Here is a 22,418-nt window from a genome sequence, read left to right on the forward strand (position 1 = left end):
AAATTCGTTCCGAGAATCGACTAAACCAAAGCTCGATACCAATAAATGTAACGCTCCCTTTACTCGACATCGTCACCGAGTCGAGCACGAGGCATCACTAAACTTATTTGAGCACTTAAACAAATTCAAACAATTTATATCACACTTTCCGCATAAGCTGTCCAACTGCGTTCATAGATGAAAAAAATCATATCTCGAGTTACAAAACTCGAAATCCAAATCCGTAAATTTTCCCCAAATCTAGGCTCATATATCTACTTACTAATTTTTTCTAGAATTTTGATTGGGCCAATTAGTACAGTTTATTAGTTGAAGTCTCCCTATTTCGTGGTTCTACTGCTCGACCCTGCTCACTATGAACCAAATTTCTCATGTACAGAATTCAAATAACCAATACGTTTATTTCTATTAAAATAGACTCAATAAGGAATCCATACATACATAGTATGACTCCTAATTAATTGTTTAAAATTTTAATGATTTTTACAAATCGAATAGGGAGTTCAAAATCACTCGACCTTGTATCACAAAAATTCAAATATCTCCGATATGAAAGCCTTTTGCTTACACCGCTTTCTTCTATGTGAAACTAGATTCAATAAGATTTAATTTCATATTTTACTTAACCTCTAATTAGATTTTCATGATTTATGGTAAATTTTCAAACTCAAACTACTGCTACTAACCAAAAACTGCTTTAGTACAAAATGTTGTTAACTAGTTTATAACATCTTTACTTCATTTCATTTAAACTCTATACATGCCATATAAATCTTCAAACATAAAACAAAAGCTACCGGAATTGATCTGGATAGTGTGCTTTGTTGTGTTGATCCACTTCACTTCAAGTCAATCTACATAAAAATATTAAACACACACAAGTAAGCTTATTGAAGCTTAGTAAGTTCATAGGTTAAAAGTAATGCTTACCAAACATAATATTTCCAAACAATACCAAAACATTTACTAAAGTTTCCTGCGATTCACAACCATTGTTATAATAATTCACATAGTTGAGCTCAACAAGAATAACTACTCAATCTCTTTCATTTGGATCACTTCTCTTTATTTCTTATAATCAAATTAGGAAACGGCTTACGAAATTGAGTACGTCGTTGCTCAATGCCACGATTCACAACTCAGTATGGTTTTCCTCATTGAAATACCATACCTACATTTTCAACTCGGTATGGGAAATGCCATACCTACATTTCTTAACTCAAGATGGATTTGATAATACCATACCTACATTTCACATTTCAAGATGGATAATACCATACCTACATTTCACATTTCAAGATGGATAATACCATACCTACATTTCACACTTTGCCATGGAACAACCATGGTCTTATCCAATCAATTCATCACACGTCACGATACTGAACGTACTCAATCCTGCGTTTTTCCTAATTTGCATTTCCACATTTATTCTTTCATTAACAAAATCTACACAATCCCACAACAAATTCGTATATAATAACACATTATAAACTTCAATCATTCACAAGTAAACATCTAAATTCAACCATATGAACTTACCCGGCTAATTTGTAGAAGATATTGAAATTTAGGGACTATTCCGCAACTTTTTCTTTTCCTCGTTCTTCTTTGGATTCTTGATCTATAATATAAAATATTTCTACTCATTAGCATTTATTTGATTTCTATTTCACTTCACAATTTATGCTGTTCAAATTTCGAAATTTCACTTTTACCCCAAAATTTACAGTTTTCACAATTTAGTCCCTGCTCAATTCACCCATCAATTGAACTAATTTTTCTCAATTAACACTTTATTTTATCATTATAAACTATTTCAAAACCTTTTATATTCTGAATTTCAACAGAAACCTTCAATTCACAACTTTTTCACAATTAGGTCCTAAATATCATTTCCTATCAAAATCACTTAATAAAACCACCTTAATATGAAATTAGAACTTAAATTTCATAATAATTCATCATAAAATTCCCTTATCCATCCAGGGTAACTTCCAATTTCACCCATAAAATCAAAAACTAATGAATTCTACAAGTGGACCTAATTGTAAAAGTCATAAAAACATAAAAATTATCAAGAAAAAGCAAGAATTAAACTCACATGATGTAAAAATATGAAAAACCAGCTTTCTCCAGACCTTCTATGGCGTTTTGGCTGAGAAAATATGAAGAAATGTCTAGATTTTTCAATTACATCATTATTTAACTATTAACTTTTATCTATTTCCAATTTTGCCCTTGTTCACATTGTTTTCTTGCTTATTTCATACCCAAACCGTCCAGCCATTAACCTTTGGGTCTAATTGCTCTTTAAATCCATCTTTTAAATACTTAAGCTATTTACTCACAATTTAACAAATTTTGTGCTATTTTCAATTTAGTCCTTTTAATTAATTAGCCATCCAAACGTTAAAATTTTCTAACTAAACTTTAATACTAACTCAATGACACTCCATAAATATTTATAAAAATATTTATAGCTCGATTTTCAACTTTGAGGTTTCGATACCTCATTTTTGACCCGCTTGACCTAATAAATTCTTTTAATTCACTAATTTCACCATTTCACAAATTCTTCTAAATTCTTACTTGACTCATAAATATTAAATTACTATCTTGTTCAATCTTATTTGTCGAATTTAGTGATCTCAAATCACCATTTCCGACACTACTAAAAATTAGGCCGTTACATTATTAATTATTAACATTTAAAATAAAATCATATTATATATGAAAATTATATTTATTTAATTAAAACTTAAATTTTGCTAATTTTAATTTATTCAATTATATTATGCGAGTTTATAGATTTTATTCAGTTACAAAATATAATCTTTGATAAATATAGATTTTAAAGTATAAAAAGTATATTTTATATTTTAAATATTTCAATTTATTTTAAATAATAAATAATTATTTTACACTCTTTATATAAAAAAAATCTATATTGGACTATCGAAAAATATTAATCCAACTCTGTCAAGTATTTTATATTCGGATAAGTAGCAAAAAAGAATTTATAAACAATACATAGCCTGTGTATATTTAATATTTTAATTGGTGTACCTTTCAGAAAAAAAATAAAATTTATGTGGGTTATAGTATCACAAACCGCCCACCTGTCAAAGTCACATAGGCTCCACCTCAAGTAACGTACCCCCAGGAATGTAACGGAGTTAAAAAAGTGAGATTAACGTACAACGAAGCCAACCCCACCATTCATTCCATGGGCCCTCCACAACCTAACAGTCGCAGATCTCAAAGTCTCCTTCTTCATCAAGCCACGACACGTGGCCGCACATCATCTCTTACCTGGGCCCCTACACCGACCTTCTCAGGCCGAGACACCACCACACCCACGTTCTCCTTCCACGTGTCATTGATTCGAATGGTCGCATGGTTGCACGACTTGTAGTACAGAGTGTCATATTTTTTTCCTTTTCGGCCTTTTGACTGTTAATTTCCACCAGCGCTAGCTTATAAAGCACGACTACACTCGCTTGACACATGTGCTCAAACCAATAAAAAAGCGAGTAGACAAACAATCAATTTCGTTGGAGAGAGTTTTGTTTAGATTTCTTTTTCCTTTTATTATTGCGGACGTCGGTTACAGAAATGGCGCTCGTTTTGCTTGCCCGTTACCTTCCGTTATTGTTATTATTTTTAAAATTGCTCCTTTTCTTAATCGTGTCAGAACCGCGTTACGGGTGATGATGCTTTTGGACGCTATAAAATCCCAGCTTCTTGCATCTCAAAATCCATCAATCGGTATTCAGTAGCCAACTGTGAATAAGTGAATTGATATCCAAGCGTTCCATTCCATTTCCGTATAGTTCGAAAACACTTAAGTACCTTCGATCATATTTTAGTGTCAAAAAATGGCCGAGGAGCATACCAGCAAGGCCCCTGAGTTGGAGAGCAACGTTAGCGGTGAAGGAGCAGTGGAGAGCAAGGAGCGAGGGTTGTTCGATTTCATGGGGAAGAAAGAAGAGGAGAAGCCTCAAGAGGAGGTGATCGTAACCGAGTTTGAAAAGGTTAATATCGAAGAGACAAAGGCAGAGGAAGAAGGTGAGGAGAAGAAGAAGCATGGTCTCCTGGAGAAGCTTCACCGATCAGATAGCAGCAGCTCCAGCTCTGTAAGTACACTAATTCACCTGTTGTTAAATTAATGGGTCTTGGTTGTACTATAATTATACTAACATGAAATCTGTTGCCTGAACGTGCAGTCAAGCGACGAGGAAGAAGGTGAAGGAGAAGAGAAGAAGAAGAAGAAAAAGAAGGAGAAGAAGGGACTGGAAGAAAAGATTGAAGAGAAATTAGAAGGGGAAAAGAAAGAAGAGGACACCTCAGTTCCAGTAGAGAAGTGCGATGAGCCAGTAGTCCAGCCAGAGACGCCAGAGAAGAAAGGTTTCCTCGAGAAGATCAAGGAGAAACTCCCTGGACAACACAAGAAAGCTGAAGAGGCCAGTAGCCCGGCTCCAGCCCCAGCAGCTGAGCCCCATCACGAAGAGGAGTCAAAGGAAAAGAAGGGAATTTTGGAGAAAATCAAGGAGAAGCTTCCTGGTTACCACTCCAAATCAGATGAAGAAAAAGAAAAGGCTTGAGATTCAAGTTCACATAAAAATACTGATGGGATTGTGTGTTTCTTAAATTGTTCAAAAATTATCTGTTTTTGTTTTTGAGGTTGTATTTGTTGTATATTTCATATTTAAGTTTCTTCTTTTCCCAGCATTTTTAGTACAAATCATAAGGAAAAAAAAAAGTTTGCTTTCGGTATGTAAGAAATGACATGTTTCCATTCTGTCTTTTTGTGATTCGAACAGTATTTAATGAATCAATTTCTTGCTTTCTTGTTTATTATTTGGAGTGCCACTTGTATTTGCTACCTTTTCTAAATGAATTATGGTCAGTAATGAAGTTGGATAAACTTGAGTGCCACTTGTATTTTCTACCTTTTCTAAATGAATTATGGTCAGTAATGAAGTTGGATAAACTTCAGCAACATCACATCTGCCTTATATATATAACTGTATACTTTTAATAATTCAAATTTTGGTCACTACCTCCATCATTTTTATCCTTCCCGATTAACTTGATGACAATATTATTATATTACATTTTAATAAAACAAAAGTATTGAATCCATCAATGAAATATTTAATTTTAAAATTCAAATCATAGTATTAATAACAAACTTTAATATTAAATTTTGAAAAATAAAAAAAATCCGAAGGAGCTAAAAATGTTTGAAGGTACGCGATTTACATTTGAGTGCAAATAATTAAAGGAAAAAATTGATGAAAGAAGTTGTTTCCACCGAGGAGGAAGGAGTAAAGGTGGCAAGGCCCATGATCACCGAAAAGTGGTTGCATTATCTCTCGCCTTTCGGTTGAAATGTCAGCTGCTAGGAATTGCTATTTACCAATCACTAATCTTTTTTATGCGTGAAACGTATCAATCAAGACCCATCGACCATTCTCGTAGTATCTTTTTCCTTAACTGCGTTGATTTCGTGAGCACAATGTCATTCTTTTCTTTGGATTGTCTTCATTCGAAAATATATATCTTTTCATGTCAGAATTCAAAAACTTCCTGCACATACCAAGACACTATATGAATCTCATAAAAGCATAGCCACAAAAGTCAAAGTCACATGTGATGTACAAACAATTTTACGCAATGAGTGATGCTTTTTGATCTTAGATGGAGCTGTTCTTTTATCATCATTTTCTCTTCTTTTCTTTTTTTTTTTAAATATTTTTCCACGTCTAATAGAAGTTCAAGACCTCTATTATATGTTCCTAATGGCTAATTTGACAATAAAAATCTTGTTTTCTTATATCTCTCCATCACTCCAATTACAAGGTCACCAAATTAAGAAAAAAAAACTAGTATAAATTTTTATTTTGTGAAAAAAAAAACAGATTGAACCTTTCTAATCCTTGATAAAACAGATTAACCTTGGACCTTTTCAATTTTTTATGATGAGATTGTAGACTTTTCCAGGGAAGTTGATTACCCAAGGCTGAATTATATAATTTATCACTCGTGTCCCAAAATTAGCCCCTTTTTGCCTATGCAAATGGGTATATGTATAAATTTTTGAAAACAAGCCCTTTGAGAAAGATTTTGAATGAATATACTGAATGCACTTTGAGAAATATGTCTGCGGGGGTCCAAAAAAAGATCAACGCTGCCGCAGAAGCAGCATATAATACGTTGAAAATAGACAAAGCCCACGCTTTGTCAATCTCCTTCATGCCGAACAACCCAAGAAATGATGCTTCTTGTGCTCTATTTTCAAACTAATCTAGAAATGTATAGAGAAAACGAGATGATCACGACCCTCCTTTTATTATTCCATGAGCCGAATATGTTTCACTAAATACTAGGAAACATTATCGTATGTGTGTAAATATATATATATATATATAGCCTCATGCTTGATGGATTATCTAGTGAGGAACACACTGACAAAATGCATAAACACCAGCATTTGTTACCGATTTTTGTTTCTCTTTGTGCAGCTTTTGCCTTGATAGATGAAGTTGATGGCGAGTATTTGATTGGAGTCGGGAGCTACGATATGACGGGTCCTGCCGCTGGGGTTAACATGATGGGCTATGCTAACATAGATCAGAATACGGCCGGAATCCATTTCCGACTACGAGCAAGAACTTTCATTGTTGCTGAAAGTTCTCAAGGTGCAAGGTTTGCTTTTGTTAATCTTGATGCAGGCATGGCATCGCAGCTTGTCACTATAAAAGTGCTTCAGAGACTCAAAACAAGGTAATAAACCAAAGCCATGCAAGATAAGATTAACATATACTATCCACACCGTTTTCGATGTGAAATGTTTGCTTTTGAAGGTTAGGAGATTTGTATACACAAGAAAATTTGGCGATCAGTGGCACGCATACACATGCTGGGCCTGCTGGTTACTTGCAGTACGTGGTTTACTCTGTTACTTCACTAGGGTTTATCAACCAAACGTTCGATGCGATTGTCACGGCGATCGAGCAAAGCATTATTCAGGCTCACAACAACCTAAAACCTGGCTCAATCTTCCTGAACACCGGTAAGCGTTTTTCTACTTCAAATGGTTGATTTTCTTTTCCATGAAGGTATATGAGCAGCATAACTAGCAAGCATCATGACATTTTTTTCTGTAGGGGATGTGGAAAATGCGGGAATAAATAGGAGCCCAAGTGCGTACCTGTTCAACCCTCCAGAAGAAAGGGCTAGATACACCACCAACGTTGATACAACAATGACCCTGTTGAAGCTTTTGGATAGTGCAAGCAATAGGAGCATAGGTGCATTCTCCTGGTTTGCCACGCATGGAACGTCCATGAGCCGAGAAAACAGGCTCATCAGTGGAGACAACAAGGGCGCCGCTGCCAGGTTTTTGGAAGACTGGTTCACTTTTAGCAACAATTCCCTCTCTACTCGAAACACCAAGTTTTCTACCATTCAAAGTAAGCATATCTCCGATTGCCCTCATTATTTTTGTTTAAATTCAGATAACGATAAAAAAAGAGAACATTCCATGCACTGTGTGATAGACATCGTACTTGCTTTTGACAATATTTTCGTGTGAGAAAGACATCAGCACACTAAGAAACAAAGCTCAAAAGATTAAGGCCACGGGAGGAAAACCCTGTGGGAAAACAACCAGCCAAGGCTTCAAGGTGAGGAAAAACGATGGGTCCAGCTTTGTGGGGGCTTTCTGCCAATCAAATGTTGGAGATGTGACCCCAAATGTGCTAGGAGCATTTTGCACAGACACGGGCAAGCCTTGTGATTTCAATCACTCGTCTTGTAATGGCAATGACCAGCTTTGCGTGGGGCGTGGCCCAGGGTATTTATACCTTATACCACATATTCTTTTAACTTAAATGACTGTTTGCCAAGTTTTTTTTAACTTAAATTTGTGAAACAGATACCCAAATGAAATATTGAGCACAAAGATCATAGGAGAGAGGCAATTCGAAAAGGCCGTGGAGCTATTCAGTTCTGCTACTAATCCTTTGAGTGGAAAAATTGATTACCGCCACGCGTATATAAATTTCACTAGCATTGAAGTGCAATTGAATGAAAGTACCGTGGTAAAGACTTGTCCAGCAGCTGTTGGCGCGGGTTTTGCTGCTGGAACTACAGATGGGCCCGGAGTGTTCGGTTTTCAACAAGGAGACACCGAGGTTTGCACTTGGCAATTGGCATCCATATCGGACCATGACTTGCAGTCTTGGCTCTGTCGTCCTTGAGCCTAAGATTTTGGTATCTCTCTGTGTGCAGATAAACGAGATGTGGAAACGATTAAGGGACTTGTTGAAAGAGCCTAGCCAGTATCAGGTAGATTGCCAAAAACCCAAGCCCGTTTTGCTTAGCACTGGCGAAATGTTTGTCCCCTATGCTTGGGCGGTAAGACCATTTTTAAAGAGCTGTAAGCTTGTGGTTCAAATACGAAACCTTTCTTTGTCTTGTCTCACACCACTTCACATTTCTGCAGCCCGCTATACTCCCAATTCAAATTCTGCGGTTGGGGAATTTTGTTATCTTATCTGTGCCTGGAGGTTTGCCTTCTCTTAACTGATCACTTCACCTTCCGGTCTTTGACATTTTTATCCTTACGTGACTAAGGTTTTAGTGCTTACATTAGTCATTTGCCCGAGATAAATGCTCCACTAATTACACTGCAGAGTTCACGACAATGGCTGGTCGGCGGCTGAGGGAAGCAGTTAAAGAGACATTGATAAATAATGGGAATGGAGAATTTGATAACGAGACACATGTTGTAATAGCAGGGCTCACAAACACTTATTCTCAGTATATAGCAACTTTTGAGGAGTACAAGCAGCAGCGATACGAGGTAAGGAAATGGAAGACTACAACAACTCGGATCAAAACAACAAATCTAGTTACCCTGCTGCTTTTTGTTTCAATATCTCATATGGTCCTATATGGAATTTACATATGTAGGCTGCTTCAACACTATATGGTCCTCATACATTATCAGCTTACATCCAAGAGTTTAAGAAACTTGCAAAAGCAATGGCTACAGGAGAACAACTCGGTGGAACCGGCTTGTCACCGCCGGATCTTTCCTCTGTTCAACTCAGCCTCTTACAAGATCCTCTAGGAGACTCACCGCCCCCTGGCAAAAGATTTGGAGACATGCAGCAAGATGTTGCTCAACCAAAAGGCGGATCATTCAAGAAGGGAGATAAACCGAGTGCTACGTTTTGCAGCGCTAATCCAAGGTATGACCTGCTGATAGAAGGCACATTTGCAGTAGTAGAGATGCTTCAAGGCGAGAGGTGGGTTCCAGTGTACGACGATGACGATTTTTGCTTGTATTTCAAGTGGAATGTAACAGTTGATAACGGTAGTTTGTATGGTCTGGCAACCATTGAATGGGAAGTGCCAGAGGATGCTACTTCCGGGGTTTATCGGCTCAGGCACTTTGGATCGTCTAAGAAAACGAAGGACTATCCAAATGAGTACTTTACAGGCGCATCCAGTGCATTCACGGTGTCATGAACACCTCAGTGTACTCTGCATCTTGTTTAGCACAAAATAAGGCAAAGTTGTCCGCTGACAAAGTTTTCTAGATTTGAAATCCAGACAACTCTGGTTTATTGAAATTGAACATTTTAGATGGAAAAATATTAAATAATTTTACATCCAAGTTGATTTTAGATGTAATTTTATTAATTATTAAAATTAGTTTTATTTAATATTTTTATTGTCGTGTCAAAGCCTTTAATGATCAACTAATAATTTTTATTAACAAAATAACCTAATTAATTATTTTTTATTTACTAAAGACTAAAAAATACATTTTTTAAGGACTTGATTAATATTTTCATTTTGTAGTAAAAGAATTTTTTAACTTAAGCCATATACAAAAGTATTTAATATAATGCGTCTATTTTGTTGTGGAACAGTATCGAATATCGATGTACCTGACAATTCGGAACAACCAATGCACCAAGCTAGGAAGCTGCATATTAATCTAATGGCGTAGTGAGTATTTGAATTTTAACGTTACAATGGGCTGGGGTTTAACTTGTTTTAGGGTAATGGGCTGGCTAATTTGTGCTAGTATCCCCGTGGCGCATAAAATAGTTTTAACTTTGATAGATTCTTTTAAGCCCAAGAATGCGGAGTGAAGTGAAGATGGAGGACGTAAAAAGCTGAAAATAATGAGCGGTAAGTAACGACTAACAGAAAAACGACGTCATTTTGGCGGTTCCCGTCCGCATCACGAAATGCGCCGCTGCCTGGTCTCCAGTAAAATTCTTCTGGGATCAAATATAGGCTGATGATAAACAAAGGCACCATTGGCATCGTCGTAGCCAGCCTCGTCCGCTCCTAAACGTTGCGATTTTCGGGAACTCTGCCCGTCCATTTCTGTACGCATCACATTGCTTTTTTTCATAGGTCAAACCGAATTTCTCAGTTCTTCGATTTTAACCCCCGCACGCCAGTTAGGTTCGTGCTTTTGATTCCCTTGTTATTTTTCGTCTTGGTTCTTAGATTTGGACTTAACCCTTTTAGCCCTGTCGTTTTTGAAGGATTTGATTTAATGCGCATTTTCATGATAATTCTTTCTCTTGGGTTTTTTTTTTTTCTTATTTGATTAGTTCTAGGTTCTTCTATATGGCGATTGCTATGTGATTGTTGATTGTTGATGGGATCATCGGTTCTGATTTGTTGCATTTGGCATTACACTGAGCAATTTTCTTTTTCCCTTTCTATTAAAAAGACAATCAAATCAATGTTGGTTATTATATTGGTTGTACAAACATGTTCCTTAAAATTATAGGAACCTTCACTTTTGCTAACCATTGCAAAAGCAATTGTTTCTTGTAAGTTGTAATGCATTTTCTTGAGGTAAAGTATATTTCTAATGCTCAAATGGATTGATAGATGAAGTTCCAAAGTTGCAACAAATCTGTTAGTGTAATGCAGATGCAGTCCTTAGAGCATTTATTTTTGAAGAGATGTTATAATTTTGTTTTATTCCATTCTCCTTATTTGTCTTGCTAGACAACTAAATATTTTTTATTTGATAATTAGAGAATAAACTAGACAAATAACTGTCTTCTGACCTTGGGCGGTGATTTATTATGATTGCAACATTTTTTGGAACTTGGTACATTTTGGCTGATGATAGTTACCTTAGGAATTTGAATTAGGGAAAAATAAGGATGGAAATAGAAGTATTACTTTTTCTTTTGCTGTTCTAGGTGATAGAAGCTGTGGAAGTGCTATGGCAGATCAGCACTCTAATGAGGGTCTGATTACTGGCAATGTTTCTGGGGAATCTTCGAATGCACTAATAGAGCTCAGGGTTAAGACTCTGGATTCACAGATATGTAGTCTTCATGTTGAAAAAAATGTAAGCGCTTGCTTTCTAGCTTACGCATTCTCAATATTTTCCTGCCATTCAGTGCCTCATCCAACTTGTAGCTGATGACTTGTTACTTGGATGTATTCAGACATCAGTCTCTTTGTTCAAGGAGAGAATATCTAATGCAATTGGTGTTCCAGTTGGTCAGCAGCGGCTGATTTTTAGGGGAAAGGTCTTAAAGGATGATCATCTCCTTTCTGAATATCGTATCCTATTATTTTTGTTGTTAGACAATTTCATTGTTGCAAGTTAATCAGATTTATTTTAAATTAAAAGTTTTCAATCTGCAGTTCACTGCTGGGTCTTCTTAGATGCCATGTTATTGAACAGTTTAATCCGAACTCTGTAATTTGAAGCATGAGTGGTGCGTGTATTTATTGCATTACTAGGCTTGTAGAATAGTTCTATATTCAGATTGGTTTTATTCCTGACAAAATATGTAGACGCTATTGGTGGTAGCTGCTTATGCAAATTGACCCATTACTTTTACTAGCAGCGAGTCTAAGCAGTAGTTTTCTTTTCCGTTGTTTTCTCTTGCTATCCCTTTAATATTTTTGGTTAGTAGTTATACCATATGTTCTTATCCTATCAACCATGCAAAACTTGGGCAACTCTACATCATATCATCATTCCAAATTGATTACAAAGTAAATAGCATCAAGCCATCAACTTTACTATTTCCTAGTCAGTTCATGTTTATTGACGCCAGAATTGAAAATAATCATTTACCCAAATATTGGATGTGACCTTTGTGGTAAAGCAATACCTTGTACTTAATGGGAGATTTGGTAGCTCGTCAGTAATTATAGTTATTGAAAAAGAGAAATCAAGATATGAGTATCACAACATCAAGTGCAAGTTTGCAACTCTGTCTAAGTTGTGGTTCAATTTGTGCCTTAAAAATCCTTCACTGGTTTTAGATGTTGAGAATGGTGATACATTGCACTTAGTTGAAAGACAGCCAACGCAATCACAACCTTTGTCCGGAACAAGTTCAGGAGATACAAATGGAAATAACAGTAATCAAGGTATTGATATTTACATTGGTGCTTGTCTGGTCTGTGAAGTTCAGAGCATTTTACTAAAAGCTGCGGCTATCAAGATTTAATTGAAAAATGAATTGGCAGGAAATGATGCTAGTGCAGGCATTCCTCATAATCGTGTTGGGCAGATCTTGCACAGTGTGGTTCTTGGGACCTTTAATGTTGGCGATCAAGGTGAAGGCATTATTCCAGACCTTACTAGGGTGAGTATTTTCTTTATTTTATTTTATTTGTGGAGCATTTCAGTTCAGGTCAAGTGTGTTTCATTCTTTAATTGACATGTGAAATCAGTGATACTCTTTATTACTTGACTTACAGGTTATTGGGGCTGTTTTAAATTCTTTTGGAGTTGGAAGCCAGCCTTCTGCTACTAGTACCACCAGGCAGTCTTCAACCTCTGTGAGTAATGCTTGATTTCAACATTTGACATTGGGTGGCTTACAAAAGGCATGATTGCCTTTCACTCGGTGCATATTTCCCCGTCTCCTTCCTGTTTTCACAATTGCTTCAGCTTGAAGAATATCAATTTTTTTTTAAAAAAAAAATTTTACTATTACCTCTAAAATACATGCTAATGATTCAGATGTTGCTTGAGGGAAACTAGAAAAGAATGTAATGGTTTTGTAGGGTTTAAGCAATTATTGATATTGCTTCCGGTTTCTTAAGTGGACAATTATATAGAATGTTCAAAGTAATTAAATAATCTGTATATACTGCTTAAATAAAGCTCTCTTTCAGGCTCCTCAAGGAATTTCAACAGATGGAGTGCGTGGTGGTCGGCCTGGTGGTGAGAACCAAGCAGGAATTCAGACACAGTCTCCCCAATCATTTCCAGCCGCTACTCAATTCATTCCTGTTCCTCTTACTGCTGCTCCAATATCCATTCCTTCACTTAATTCGGTTGTACAAATGAACTATTCATTTTTCTAGTAGATTATACTCTGGTTGTTATCTAATTCCATAATTTCCTTTTTCTCCAGCCAATTCCTGATTCTTTAAATACGCTCTCAGAGTTTATGAACCACATGGAGGCACATTCTCCAAATGGTGATATTTTAAAAGGCAATAACTCACAGATCTTTTCTGAAAAATAGTTATAGTAAATAACTGCTGCTGCATTATGTAGGTTATCAACCACACACTTCTGTGACTAACAGAAGAGAGCAACCAAGGGTAGCATTACCATCGGATGCACGGGGTTTGCCGACACCTGAAGCATTGAGCATTGTAATGCGACATGCAGAACAGCTTCTCAGCAGTCATGCTATTGCTGCGTTGTCTGTAAGTATTACGCCTTAAGGTTTCTAAGTTAACTATTTTCCAGAATGTTTGAAGCTTTTTATTGGTAATGTTTTTGAAATGATGTTGTGATCGATGTGTTATCTTGGAGACTAGTTTCTATATATAATTTTATATCCATATATCCATTTTCCATTGAAACCTATGTCAATTCTCTTTCACATGTTTTCATTTGATTTCCCAATTTGACTCACTTGGTCCAAGAACCCGGGAGAAAGAGGTTATCGAATTCTTAATTGCCATGTACTTGCTCATGTCTGGAGCAATATGCTTGATTTATGATATATAACATTTTAAGAGATGTAAAATCATGGCATTTTCTGAGGAAAACTTTTGCATGTTGTAAAGTTCATGATTACATGTAAGATTGTTGCAACTAAGTTTGCAATATAAGGTCTTTTGGCTTTGATGCAGGTAAATTATGAAGTCGAAAATGTGTATAACTGAAGATTCTTTACACTGAATGTTTCACATGCCTTTTCTTTTTCCTGTCAAGTTTGAAATGTTTAACATTTGATAATATGCATCTTTAATTTGCTACGACTTTTGTAGCATATTGCAGGACGTTTAGAGCAAGAGAGGAATTCTACTGATCCTGCACTGAGGGGGCAAATTCAAACAGAGTCTGTGCAAGTAGGTCTTACAATGCAGCATTTAGGTGCCCTTCTTTTAGAGCTCGGTCGAACCATATTGATGCTGCGTATGGGGCATTCTCCTGTATGTAATCACTTGCATTATTATCTCCATTATCATTAAAATGGTAACATGTCACTAAAATGTTTTATGCAATTTATAGGCGGAATCTTCAGTCAACGCTGGACCAGCAGTTTATATATCTCCTTCTGGGCCAAATCCTATTATGGTTCAGGTTTGCTAAAAATTTATCGGCATTGTGTCGATTTTGTCAAATAACTGCAACTCTGAGCAATGCAATCAAGCATTGCAGATACTTTCAAGCTGTTTAATCCTGTTAATTTAAGTGTTTGAACTCTCTTTGGGATCCTGCTAATCATGCAAGCATTGATTTGTGGTTTTGCAGCCTTTTCCCCTTCAAACCAGCTCCCTCTTAAGTAGTTCCAATTCTCCACTAAATTCTCTTAATATAAGTCCGGCTGGGATTGGAAACACTCTGAGGAACATTAATATCCATATACATGCTGGTGGGTAATATCTGCTTCAACCCAGACTGTAATGTTCTTTAAACTGAAGCAAAGTGACTTCTGTTGTTTAATAATTACCATTATTATCAGGCACCGCACTGGCTCCTATGGTTTCAGCAGTTGGTAATCGAACAGGCAATGGGGTGGGGGTGCAATGGGAACATGGTAATAATGCTGGTCCTGATCCAATGCGGGTTCTTCCTGTGCGAAATGTTATTGCTGCTGCTCGCCCTGCACATTCCACTGGTGCAGTGTCCGGTGCAACACAATCTGCACCCACAGATTCATCTCTATCCTCTGCTCTTGCCGAAGTCACTTCAAGAATTCGAGACCTTGTTAGTAATATGCAGGGGCAGAACCAGGGTGCATCAGGTAGCTGGCTATTAATTGTTTTTAGATACTAATAACTACAATGTTACTTGTTCATATGGTATGTTAGTAACATGCAGGGAGAGAACTGGTTTGCATCTGATAGCTGGCACTGAACGGTTTTGGGATGTAAACAATGACAATGTTACTTGTTCATATGGTATCTTTTCGTTTTTAGGGTCAAAGCAAAATCTGATGTGGATATATTGTATCTGGTGCAGGTGATGATGCTGGAACTGGACAGCCTGGTAATATGGCTGCTAGTGGAGCAGGGGATTCTAGCGTTGCATTACTAGCAGATCTTCATGAAACTGAAGAACGGGTGTGCTTTGTTCACAATAAAATAAAACGACCTTATTTGCAGCCATCTGTTTAGTACTCTAACCAGTACTCTGTTACTATTAATGATCAGTCACAACCTCAACTTGCTGAACATAGTAACAATACTACTGAAAGTGGTAAGAGTTCAAAGGATGTATCCACTGGCACAGTTGGATGCCCTCCAAGTTCAAGTGGAGAATTCTTGGTAAAGTCAGAAGACCCTTCAGCAAGTGTCCAGAAATCCACCGAGGAAAATGCCAAACCTGTTCCACTTGGATTGGGATTGGGAGGATTGGGGCGTAAGGTGTGATGTCATTTCTTACTTCATTCTAAATTATTTATGTTACTACTATCAAAAGTGATAATATGGTATCATTGTGGTCAGAGACGGGTCAACCAGGCAAAATCTTCTCTCAGTACTAGAGATACTGGAACAACTAGCTCTTCTCTTGATGAGAGCTTGAGTGCTAGAACGACTGGCCAAAAGATTTTGCAGTCACTTGCATCTCAGAGCTCTTCTATGAATAGGGTGGAAGATGATTCTTTGTCGAGTAATCCTGCCATTCAGAGTAATAGATCATCAGGACTGCAAAGTTCTGATGATCAATTAGATGTTGCTAATGCTGTCTCTGAAGTTCTTCAAAGCCCTGCAGTAAATGGCTTATTGGCTGGGGTTTCTGAGCAGACTGGTGTTGGTTCACCAGATGTTTTTAGGAATATGCTGTGGCAACTCACTCAAAGTCCACAAATCATGAACACTGTCAATCAAATAGCCCAGCAGGTTGATAGCCAGGATATTGGAAACATGTTTTCTGGATTGGGAGGAGGACAGGATGGTGGAGTTGATCTGTCACGGATGGTCCAACAAATGATGCCTATTGTTTCTCAGGCCCTTGGTCAAGGGGCATCTGCACCTCCGCCATTCCATGCTGTTGAACCTAAACAGCAGGTTCATCATGATGTAAGGAAGTCTAATGCAGCTGATAAACCTTGTGATAGTGATTTTCAGGTTTTTCTTAATTGAATTTCCTGTTTTATTTTTAGCAACTAGCAGTTAATTAGTGTGTAATTAGTAAGAGATGCTGACATGGTGGCTATTGTATCTGGTATTTCTTCTAGGATAACATTCAACAAACAGCTCAGAGGATTGAGCAATTAAATTCGCCCTTTGATGTCTTCCATGCAGTTGCTGAAATTGCATTTCAGGTATATGGCATTGACAATGGGAGGAATACCGAAGAATTTCTGAGTGAGTTGTGTGGTGATGAGAGTCTTGCTGAGGTAGGTTCTTGGTTGTGCGACCTTTCATACTAGTCTTTAGCGTCTAATAGTGTTTCCTAGCAGTTAAAGCACTTGCGGTTAAAAAAATGCTTCCATGATGGGGAGAAGGAAAAAGGACTAAGACAATGTTGTCCATTTAGTCTGCCTAATTTTTCTTGGTGATTATTGCCTTGGAACTCATTGTGTTTTCTGACTCGTCCAGGAATACATAGAGATGCTACGGCAGGACATTCGTCGAAGATTTCAGGATAAATGTGAGGAGGACAAGTGCTAGCTCTTCTTCATTACGGAAGTTCAAATACAATTTGTTAAAGTTCTGAAAGGTCTGCCTCTAATTACCTCCTCTCGTACTAGTGGGGGTGGGGTGTCATTTTTTCTATGGCTCGTAGTCAAGAATCCATGTACAAACCTAGGCTTTTCTTGCAGGGGCTTGTTTCGTATGCTCTTTAAGTTAAACATTTGATCTGTTTGTTTCAAATGTTGTTCTTGTTAAATTGCGCATCAAATTGAATGTCATGATAATAGCGTCTGCTTCCCTTCAAGTGGTATAATTTTCAGTAGTTTATTCTTCCTTTTAGGGTGGGTTGTTCTTTGAATTAACTACTCATCTTCTACGTCGGGGACAAACAGCCCTAGTGATCTGTTAACAAGTTATTCAATTTCAATAATGATTGAATTGGAAGACATAGAAAATGAATTGGAAAGATTAATAAATACAAATAAATAATAATAATAATTTAAATTTTCATTTTTGTCTGAAAAAGGTCAATTCTTTTAAAAGGATTTTTGAAATAAGGTTTGCTCGGAATTAATGAACTTCTCAATAAATTAAGGTTTTGTTCTTTAACTTTAAAATTAACTTGAGTGTGTTAAAAATAATAGAAATGTTTCGCACATCAATGTACTAAAAAATAAACATTCATATCCAAACACTTAAAAAGCATTGATGGACAAATATACTACCCTTAATAAATACAACACATTTTGTAGCAATAAAATGCAAAGTTGGAAACTAAATTATTCAATGAGTTAATGTAAGAAAATTAATTAATAAAACAAATTAGACTTATATGAAATAAAATAATTATTTAGCAAAATGTACCAATAATAAATTGTTTAGAAATTATGTGAAGTCTTAGGTGACTTCAAAGTCGGCATCTAGGGTAACCAACTTTCATATATTTTCTTTCTCAGGAATGGTCTCATATTTTATTAGATGTTCATGATAATAATTTTAGTTACCTTCAGTAGTTTTTTCAGTGGGACATACTGGTATTGATTTTATTATTAAATTATCATCACCATTTATGATATTCTTCTATTTTTGGTCGAAGCATAGAAGTTTTAGAATTCAACCAAACAAAATTTAATAATATCACAAAAAATTATTTCATAATTATATCAAAGAAGAAATTAATAAAATCAATGTGATAAAGCTGTAGTGACTGCCAAAATCTTACTTTGAAACCTATTAATATTATATTAAAATTTGTTGGATCAGATTAAGCCATAAATATATCTTTTAAAAAAAATAAAGCATATCAAAAAGTGGTTCAAACGATTTGCTTTATATCTACTGGGTTTCGTTCCTGTTTCTTAAAATGTCTTGAACCCTGCCTGAACCCCACACTCGTGCCTAAGGAAAGCGGTCAAACAACCGTGAATTGTTCACCTCAGACGCAGTTCTCTTGAAACATCCGTCATTTATGGAAGCCGATTCAAAGCCAAAGAAATCCGGAGCTCGACTGTGTTGCGTTTGTACCCAGAACAGGGCTGCCCTCAAAAGACCCAAAACCCTAGAGCAGGTATTGTCTTCAACTTCCCCATCCTTATGGTATTTATTCATTTCAAGCATGCATCAATTTGATGATCACTTTCGTTTATTTCATTGTCTTCTATTTTCTTGGATGCTAAAATTATGCAATGGTTAAAGATATGCAGGGAGTGTTTTTACGCGGTGTTTGAGGAGGAGATTCACCAGGTAATTTTGGAGAACCAGCTGTTCAAGCCTGGTGAGCGTATTGCTATCGGTGCCTCCGGGGGGAAAGGTTAATCTCTTTATATAAGCCTATCATAGCAACAAGTTCTTATTTTTTTTTCCTTCTTGTCCTTCTAATAATATCTACTGCTGGGGTTGTCGCAGATTCCACTGTCCTTGCTTATGTGTTATCGGAACTGAATCGACGACATAACTATGGCCTTGATCTTTTTCTTTTATCCGTTGATGAGGGCATCACAGGGTACAGGGATGACTCACTTGAAACTGTCAAAAGAAATGAACTTCAGGTCAGTTTTGTCTATCTTGTTGAGTTTAATTCCAAAAAACACATTCTTGTTGCTTCAAAAGTAGATACATTTTTTTTCTTGATGCTTCCCTGATAACTGTTTCAAGCTGTTTGCTTTGATTGGTTTGAAGTTTTTGATGTATGGTTCTTCTTGTCTGTTATGCAGTATGGGTTGCCCTTAAAAATTGTTTCCTACAAGGATTTGTATGGATGGACAATGGATGAAATAGTAAAGATGATTGGCTTAAAAAATAACTGCACGTTTTGTGGTGTTTTCCGCCGTCAGGTAAATGAGTTGCCAGTTTCGTTATTTCTGCTGATTCTGATAGGCTGTAGGTGTGTACTAATGAAACTACATGATTAGACCTTCACATCTGAATTTTAAGATGGGTCCATCTTCCCCAATAACTCGTTCATGAAATTGGTCCTATTAGCAAATTTATATACAACCGCAAATTTATATACAACCAAGTCCAACTCCAATTAGGGGTTTTTATCTTCTGTCTTTCTAGCACTTTGCATTGTTGTTGTGGTTGAGGATGGAATGACTTGTTTGACTTTGTTTTTGTTAAAGGCCCTTGATCGAGGTGCTGCATTGCTGAAAGTTGACAAGGTTGCTACAGGACATAATGCAGATGATATTGCTGAAACTGTCCTTTTGAACATATTACGAGGTGATATTGCTAGGTAATGTATTGGCTGTTCTTTTTGTTTCCTTTTGACTCAATCGATTGTTTATCTGAGATAATTGCTTTTACTCATGTAGACTGAGTAGATGCACTTCAATTATAACTGGCGAAGATGGACCGATTCCCAGATGCAAACCTTTTAAATATACCTATGAGAAGGAGATCGTGATATATCCTTGAAATGCTTGTTGTTCTGGTAGTTTTAATTGTGAATTTATTAATATTCGTTTCTCATTATGGCTTATACTTGGTTGCCAAAACCTTAACAAGTTCTCCACGTATGCTTATTTCAAGAAGCTGGACTACTTCTCTACTGAATGTAATTGTTTTTTACCGTTCCTTTTCGTGCCTTCGGATTATGATTGTTTGATTTTTCAACTTCTTTGTTAAGGTTGATATTTAGATGGCATTGAATATCCCATAATATTGCACTGACCAATGGTTGGTGTTTTTCAAATATCAGGCATTTATTCTCCAAATGCATATCGTGGGTTTGCTCGTGAATTCATAAAAGATTTGGAGAGAATCAGGTTCATACCTTTGTGTTCCTGCTCTAGTCTCACATCTGTTAAGTTTGAAAATTTTGTAATTGAGTAGTGATAACATTTGTGGCTTACAATTGCAGGCCCAGGGCTATACTTGACATCATTAAATCAGGTGAGGATTTTCGAATTTCCACTACAACCAAAATGCCTGAGCAGGGAACCTGTGAACGATGTGGTTATATTTCTAGCCAGGTGATGGATGCTTTTACCTTGCCTGACACCTAATAATTGTTTAAACTTTAGGATGCATTTGATATGCCTTATTTGTGATAAAGTTCTGCCTTGTACTGGAGGGGTTTAAGCAGTGATAGCTGTCTGCAGTATAGTTAAAACTGATCTGATCTTATACATGGTATACAGAAATGGTGCAAAGCTTGTGTCTTGCTGGAGGGGCTGAATCGAGGTTTACCAAAGCTTGGCATTGGTCGTACTCAAGGCCTAAACAGTGATGGTAAGAAAGATAGAAAAAGAGATAGCAGAACACCAAGTATTGAGAGCAAGCAATGTGGAAGTTTGGAATTCTGATCCAGAGTTTTAGATTGCTTATGGAATTATCAAATTGTTGTTTGATTGGCCACCCAAGCTCTCATATCTTCTCTTTTTAGAGCTTCCAAATGAATAGTTAGGCAAACAAAAGCAGTTAATCGCACTGTTTGAACTATTAGAACTAATCATGGAATAGGGAGATATTGTGTTCAATCATTTTTGGGATGAGCAACAGAGGATCGGCTAATAATTATATTTAGTATATAAGCTAAGATCTCACCGGGGTCTTATTAAATTTTTGTTGCTTTCAAATTTCTAAAACATGGAACAGTTGCAATATTCTTGGATTAACTTTGAATTATACTTTTGTCAATGCCTTTCAGCTAAAATCTCAAATGGTATGGTAATACAGGAAGAATCAGTGCAAGAGGGCCAGTTGTTTTGCACAAACCAAGTCAACCCAGAGGATCAATTTTTTGGTTTCTACATTTGTAAGAAATAAAAAATTGAAAGAAAAAGAAAAAAAATAAGAAGATACAAAATGTAACTTTTGAAATGCATAATACGTTCATTTTGATGATTTATTTTTATGCGTTAAGATAGAAAATGGTCATTCTTTTTGTTTTCTCTATTCTCATTTTTTTTTTATCAAGTATGCTCAAAATTTACTAATAAATAGTTGGATACAATGTGATATACATTGCATTTTCAAGGAGTTTACAAATTAAAACTTTGGAGATAACGTTATTGAAAAAGAGCAATTAAGAATCCCAAAACTAAAAAAAAAACGACACTCAAAATTTATTATTATTATTATTTTTTACTTTTCATTTAATTAAGTAGACATATTTGGACAAAAGATCTAAGGATAAATTTATTTGAATTAAGATTTTAAAATTCTAAAATAAGTTTACTTATTTGAGAATTTCTAAATTTGTAAGGATTTTCGAGAGGAGATTTGCATATTTAAAATTCCACTTAAAAGAATTGTTTTCAAAATCTTCTTAAATTTATTTCATTTGATACATGTAGTACCACTAAAAAAAAAAAATACCTATCATTTAAAAATTCTTCAAAATTTTAGAATCCTCTGAGCAAAAACACTTAGTTGTTTGATGTCAGTTAAATAGGTCAAAGGAGAATAGTTTCACAGAGAAGTAGGTTTGTGTTAAGGTACTAACGTAAGTGCTAGTGTTTAAGGTACTACTAGTAAAGGCCAAGATTGAAACGTGGAGCAGAATACCAAATCAAAACATACGGTCGAAATGAAGACAATAAAGGATTAGCTTTCCAGAACATGACAATAACATGCCCACTAATGCCGGCTTGATTGGTCCCACTCTATCTCAACATATATATCATTAAAATTGTAATTATCTTATTTTGCATTTAAAAACGCGTAAACTGCTGCTTAATGTTAATTGATGAAATTGTTGGATTTTGCCGTGTTTTAGCTGCTATTATCATCATTCATCCAATCCAACCAAGGTCTTGCAATTTGAGTTTGAGGGAATCAAT

The 22,418-nt window shown here is 36.1% G+C and overlaps 4 protein-coding genes and 1 long non-coding RNA gene across 11 annotated transcripts; 4 read left to right on the plus strand and 1 right to left on the minus strand.

The window, feature by feature from the left end:
- Positions 1-638: 638 nt before the first annotated feature.
- LOC128292889 (uncharacterized) lies at positions 639-2,180 on the minus strand. Its single transcript, XR_008282858.1, has 3 exons — positions 2,105-2,180; positions 1,543-1,624; positions 639-854 (listed from the first exon to the last, which is right to left on the minus strand). It is a non-coding gene; the product is annotated as an uncharacterized LOC128292889 (long non-coding RNA).
- Positions 2,181-3,519: 1,339 nt separating this feature from the next.
- Positions 3,520-4,860, plus strand: LOC108450028 (phosphoprotein ECPP44). The gene is made up of 2 exons (XM_017747456.2): positions 3,520-4,139; positions 4,230-4,860. Exons 1-2 carry the CDS (start codon positions 3,882-3,884, stop codon positions 4,605-4,607), a joined length of 636 nt encoding a protein of 211 aa, XP_017602945.1. The 5' UTR covers positions 3,520-3,881; the 3' UTR covers positions 4,608-4,860.
- A 147-nt stretch (positions 4,861-5,007) lies between these two features.
- LOC108450940 (neutral ceramidase 2-like) lies at positions 5,008-9,709 on the plus strand. 4 transcript variants are annotated; one of them, XM_053027935.1, is made up of 9 exons: positions 5,008-6,792; positions 6,873-7,081; positions 7,176-7,573; positions 7,605-7,864; positions 7,946-8,204; positions 8,302-8,427; positions 8,516-8,579; positions 8,706-8,875; positions 8,986-9,709. In XM_053027935.1, the coding sequence occupies exons 1-9, from the start codon at positions 6,443-6,445 to the stop codon at positions 9,544-9,546; spliced, it is 2,397 nt and encodes a 798-aa protein (XP_052883895.1). In that variant the 5' UTR covers positions 5,008-6,442; the 3' UTR covers positions 9,547-9,709. The 4 variants fall into 4 exon arrangements, with proteins under 4 accessions (XP_052883895.1, XP_052883896.1, XP_052883898.1 ...); XM_053027936.1 differs by having other exon boundaries at positions 7,641-7,864; XM_053027938.1 differs by having other exon boundaries at positions 7,176-7,485; positions 7,616-7,864.
- A 435-nt stretch (positions 9,710-10,144) lies between these two features.
- LOC108450302 (uncharacterized) lies at positions 10,145-17,437 on the plus strand. Of its 2 annotated transcripts, none has more exons than XM_017747863.2 (18): positions 10,145-10,500; positions 11,259-11,410; positions 11,511-11,628; positions 12,343-12,450; positions 12,550-12,668; positions 12,784-12,864; positions 13,204-13,365; positions 13,446-13,512; positions 13,592-13,746; positions 14,317-14,481; positions 14,561-14,632; positions 14,804-14,924; positions 15,015-15,296; positions 15,515-15,615; positions 15,706-15,918; positions 16,000-16,623; positions 16,734-16,895; positions 17,098-17,437. In XM_017747863.2, the coding sequence occupies exons 2-18, from the start codon at positions 11,282-11,284 to the stop codon at positions 17,167-17,169; spliced, it is 2,751 nt and encodes a 916-aa protein (XP_017603352.1). In that variant the 5' UTR covers positions 10,145-10,500; positions 11,259-11,281; the 3' UTR covers positions 17,170-17,437. The 2 variants fall into 2 exon arrangements, with proteins under 2 accessions (XP_017603352.1, XP_017603353.1); XM_017747864.2 differs by having other exon boundaries at positions 16,000-16,575.
- Positions 17,438-18,305: 868 nt separating this feature from the next.
- LOC108450359 (cytoplasmic tRNA 2-thiolation protein 1) lies at positions 18,306-21,507 on the plus strand. Of its 3 annotated transcripts, none has more exons than XM_017747940.2 (11): positions 18,306-18,700; positions 18,829-18,943; positions 19,039-19,181; positions 19,347-19,466; positions 19,755-19,867; positions 19,947-20,039; positions 20,148-20,188; positions 20,333-20,399; positions 20,495-20,606; positions 20,775-20,865; positions 21,284-21,507. In XM_017747940.2, exons 1-11 carry the CDS (start codon positions 18,602-18,604, stop codon positions 21,400-21,402), a joined length of 1,113 nt encoding a protein of 370 aa, XP_017603429.1. In that variant the 5' UTR covers positions 18,306-18,601; the 3' UTR covers positions 21,403-21,507. The 3 variants fall into 3 exon arrangements, with proteins under 3 accessions (XP_017603429.1, XP_017603430.1, XP_017603431.1); XM_017747941.2 differs by having other exon boundaries at positions 21,313-21,507; XM_017747942.2 differs by lacking the exon at positions 21,284-21,507 and having other exon boundaries at positions 18,316-18,700; positions 20,775-21,195.
- The last annotated feature ends 911 nt before the right edge of the window (positions 21,508-22,418 follow it).

Source organism: Gossypium arboreum, chromosome 5 (assembly GCF_025698485.1).
Source record: "Gossypium arboreum isolate Shixiya-1 chromosome 5, ASM2569848v2, whole genome shotgun sequence".
In the NCBI taxonomy this organism is placed as follows: Eukaryota; Viridiplantae; Streptophyta; class Magnoliopsida; order Malvales; family Malvaceae; genus Gossypium; species Gossypium arboreum.